A 4,257-nucleotide genomic window follows, 5' to 3' on the forward strand; every position below is an offset into this window, starting at 1 on the left:
GGGGGGTGTGTGTGTGAAATCCAGCCCTTGGCAGCCAAGTCCATGCAAACGCTCCCATCTCTAGAAACCATCTCAGGCGCGTGTATTGCTTAGGGGATGATTTGGTTTTTATCATAAATATAGAGCTATAGACGATAGTATCGGTGTATCCGATGGGATCCTACGCCCGGGGGGGGCAATCTGCCCCCGGCGCGGGGAGGGGGCAGCACACGGGGCTCCATGCACGTTACATGCACTTACGGTTTGGGTTTTTTTTCTGGCGAGGGTCTTTTCTGTGTGTGTTTGTGTGTCTTTATCAAAGTTTCCATGTTCTGCAAACAGCCATGCGATCGCATCGTTCCAGACAGCGGGGACCCAGCACAGGTCTTCCCCCTTCAGGTTTGCCCCCCTCCCGGGGGGGTTTTTGCATGTCTGATTTGAATATGGATATATATCTCTCTCGATACTCCTCGCTACAGGTGTGGCTCCCCATCGGTGGCCGGAGGCAGGCGCTCGGGGCGGCCCCACTACTTCATGCCGCTGCGCAGCACCTGGTTGGCGGCGATGAGCATCACGCTGATGATGAAGGCGATGGCGAAGGCGCAGATGAGGCTCTTCCGCACACAGGTCTGCCGGATCTGCTGGCTGGAGCAGGCTGGGGGGAGAGCCGGGGGGTTACCCCAACACCCCCCCCACTCCGCCCCCTACCCCAGGTGCCATCCCTGTGGCGTTGGGGCTGTGTGTGTGTGGGGGGGTTTGGCATCCCCAGGCGCCTGGCACTCACTCTCCACGTCGACGGGGCACTCCTCGGCCGTGCCCATGTGGCTCTCCTCCTCCGTCATGATGATGTTCTCGATGTCCTTCATGGAGAGGTGCTCGCAGAAGGTGTCGTACAGCAGCCGCTTCAGCTCGTCCACCGTCAGCTTCTGCATGTCGCACTGCGGGGAGCGGGCAGGGGGGCTCGGGCAGGGGCTGACCCCACGGGCAGGGGGGCACGGTGATGCTGTGGGGTCCCCCAGCACCCTTGGGTGCTGTGTTTTTCCCCATTCTTGGCAGGGAAAGGTCTGGTGTCCTGCCAACCCCCCCAGCATAGCAGGGCTGGCTGCGCCTGTGAGGGGCACCCGGTGGGTGCTCGCACGATCCACCACCCCGTGCCGTGGCAGGGACAGAAAAGCTTCAGGCCAGTGTACCTGACCCTGACCCTAATGCTTACACTAACCCTAACCTGGAGCCTGAGCCTGAGCTTGACCCTCACCCTAACCCCAACCCTGACCCTAAATCTGATCCTAACCCTCATCCTAAACCTAATCCTGACTTCAACTCTAACCCTAACCCTTAAACCAACTCTAACCCTGACCATAACCCCAACCCTAACCCTAACCTTGACCCTGACCCTGACCCTAAGCCATCCCCCGGTGCTCTCGGTGTGGGTCCAGGGGTGATGCCCCCCGGGGGGAGGGTGGGGGTGTCCCTACCTTCCAGAAGACAGTGTCAAAGTCTGTGCCGTGGAACTTCTCCGGGATGCCTGAGGTGGACAGTTTGGGCCCCAGTAATGTCACAAACTCCTCAAAGTCCACCTGCCCATCGCCTGTAGGACACAGAGGTGGCTGTCACCCCCTGCCCAGGCACGGGGGCACATGTGACACCCAACTGCCCCCCAGGAGGGTCCTCATGGGGCTGATTGAGGGGTCACCCTTCCTGGAGTTGATGATGTTCAGATGAACCCCAACTCCTGTGCAGCCTGAGGGGGTTCTGCTCCAAGCCTCAGCAGTTTTTTTGGGCACCCTCCTCCTGGGTTTGGCACTGCCTGGGGGGACCCTGCTCTGGGCAGCCTGGGGGGACCCTGCTTCTGGGCACAGCACTTGGGGGGCTCAGGCAGTGCCCAGAGTCCCCTCATCCCACCCAGGAGTCATTAACATCCAGCTGCAATGGCCTGGAGCAGCAGCCGGTATTACAGGCCCTTGGACTCTTGGACTTCACCAGCCAGGGACCCCCAAACTGGCTGGGAAGCCCCAGTACCAACTAGGACCCTATGGCTGGTCGGGGACCCCCAAAACCATTTGGGGACCCCAACACCATCTGGGGACCTTCAGCAAAGTTAGGGGTCCCCCCACATTGGCCAAGATGCCCAACACTGGCTGGGGTCCCCAGTGCCAGCCAGGACCCAATGCCATCTGGAGAACCCTCAGTACTATCTGGAGACCCCCAATGCTGGCTGGGAACACCCAAAACCAACAGGGACCCCAACACTTGGTGGGGACCTCCAACCAAGTTTGGGTTCCCCAACACCAGCTGGGAGGCCCAACACTGGTTGGGGTCCCCAGTGCCAGCTGGGACCCTCAATGCCATCTGGGGACCCCCAGTACTGCCTGGTGACCCCCAGCACCATCCAGGACCCCAAACACCATTTGGAACCCCAATTCCATCTGGGACCCCAATGCCCCTTGGGGACCCCCGTGGTGGCCGTGACCCTGGGGGGGTTGGGAAGGGGCGGGGACAGGGTGCCATGGGCTGGCCTTATCCTGCAACTGCGGACGCTGGTGGTGGGGCTGTCAGGTCAGCACTAACGATGAGTAATGAAGGGAGCAGCAGCTTGGCAGTGCTGCCGGAAAGGCTTTTAAATGGGTGAAAAAAAAGAAACCAATAAATTAACGAGCTCTTTAAGGTCCTGTGAGTGCGGGAGCAACAGGGACAGGCCGATGGTGGCAGCGAGTGTTGGAGATGCACGGCCAGCACGCCCTGCTGGATGCTGAGGGCATGGTCCGGGGCGCTGGATCCACCCCAGGGTGCAGGATCTACCCCAGGGTGCAGGATCTGGCCCCGGCAGCCTGGTCCCAGCAGGTTTGCAGAGCCAGGAGAGGTGCCCACAAACACTCCAGGATTGTTCAATCCTCCTAAACAAAGCTGCAGTGGCAATGATGATGATGATGATGGATGAGCGGGAGACTCTGGGCATGGGGCAGAGCCTGGATCAGGCCCTCCTGCATCCCCCATCCCACGCTGGGTCCAGCAGCCACCAGCCAGTGGGGTGGAAATAGGGCAAGTTGGGCGTTTCCACAAAGCAAGGGGCGGGGGGTACCGGTCCCTGTCCCCGTCCTGGGGCGCTGGGGTCCTACCGTCCATGTCGAGGCGCTGGATGATGACTTCCAGCTCCACCTCGTTGGGCATGTAGCCCAGAGAGCGCATGGCTGTGCCCAGCTCCTGCTTGGAGATGAAGCCGTTGCCATCCCGGTCGAACACCTTGAAGGCTTCGCGGATCTCTGCGGGGGGACCAGGGGTGAGTCCGGCTGCCCCCCCAGCCCCTGTCCCCACAGATCCCCCATGGGCAGCGCTGGTGGTCCCCAATGAATTACCCATCCCTCTGGCCATAGCAGTGTCCCCCTCATGGAGGGAGAACGGAGACACAGCAGGAGGAGCTGCCCCCCCCCCGCGGCAGGGACCAGAGCCCCCCCAAGCAACACTCTGTGTGTGTCCATGGTCCTGGTGGGGAGTGTTACAGGCTGGGGGTGTGTGTGTGGGGGGTGATGGGGGTGTGTTGGGGTCTGGGTGTTGGCAGGTGGGGGTAGTTGTGCAAGTGGGGGTACAGGGAGGGGTGTGTAAGGCAGCACAGGTGTCTGTGCACACACACACATGCTGACTCCAACAGTGTGCACCCCACAACCTCCCCGAGAAGGGTCTGACCCCCCCAGAGAACACCAACGGACGCCAAGGTCTTTGCTCCAACTCCAGCCACCCACTCGCAGCACCCACCCTGCCCTTGCCGTGGCCTGGACCTCCACAGCCAAAAACCCAGACTCCTGCCCCAAAAACACCTTCCCTGGCCATGCCTGAGCTTGGGGTGCCCGCCAGGGTGGGGGCTGTGGGTAAGGAGACCCCCCTCCACTGCTGCAGCTCCCAGCTGGGAGCATCCTGCGCCCCGGGTGCTGGCACGGGCAGGGTGCTGGGTGCCGCCTGTGCCAGTACCCACATATTCCCCTGGGGACTCTGCGCCCAGCCCAGGGTTGCAGATGGGTGCTGCAGCTCTGCCGCACTTCAGCCACCAAATTACCAACTCTTGCTGGGGTCGCCTTGGTGTCCAGCCCTCCCCCCTGCAGACAAAGATAGGATGGAGGAGGGAGAAAATGTAAGGATTCGGGGTTTCTGGCTCAAAATGAGCCCCTCAGATGTGGGGGAAGATCCCTGCAGGGTGACAGTGGGGAAACTGAGGCACAGCACTTCCCACGCCGCATGGCTATTGCTCAACCAAAAGCCTCACAGTGCCCATCAGCTCCATCCCGC

General features: G+C 61.3%; 1 protein-coding gene across 1 annotated transcript; it reads right to left on the reverse strand.

Annotated features, from left to right (window-relative positions):
* Positions 1-7: 7 nt before the first annotated feature.
* On the reverse strand, positions 8-3,351 carry CABP7 (calcium binding protein 7). The gene is made up of 4 exons (XM_026860086.1): positions 3,096-3,351; positions 1,455-1,567; positions 764-917; positions 8-634 (listed from the first exon to the last, which is right to left on the reverse strand). The coding sequence occupies exons 1-4, from the start codon at positions 3,346-3,348 to the stop codon at positions 507-509; spliced, it is 648 nt and encodes a 215-aa protein (XP_026715887.1). The 5' UTR covers positions 3,349-3,351; the 3' UTR covers positions 8-506.
* Positions 3,352-4,257: the final 906 nt, after the last annotated feature.

Source organism: Athene cunicularia, assembly GCF_003259725.1.
Source record: "Athene cunicularia isolate RWA chromosome 15 unlocalized genomic scaffold, athCun1 chr15_part1, whole genome shotgun sequence".
Taxonomy (NCBI): domain Eukaryota; kingdom Metazoa; phylum Chordata; class Aves; order Strigiformes; family Strigidae; genus Athene; species Athene cunicularia.

Excerpts from the sequence above, each read along its gene's own strand:
- CABP7 (XM_026860086.1), bottom strand. The coding sequence starts at position 3,348 with ATGGCCAGAGGGATGGGTAATTCATTGGGGACCACCAGCGCTGCCCAT. Across the intron at positions 918-1,454 it reads TTGACACTGTCTTCTGGAAG|TGCGACATGCAGAAGCTGAC; the intron begins GTAGGGACACCC and ends CGCTCCCCGCAG. Across the intron at positions 635-763 it reads GTGCCCCGTCGACGTGGAGA|CCTGCTCCAGCCAGCAGATC; the intron begins GTGAGTGCCAGG and ends CTCTCCCCCCAG.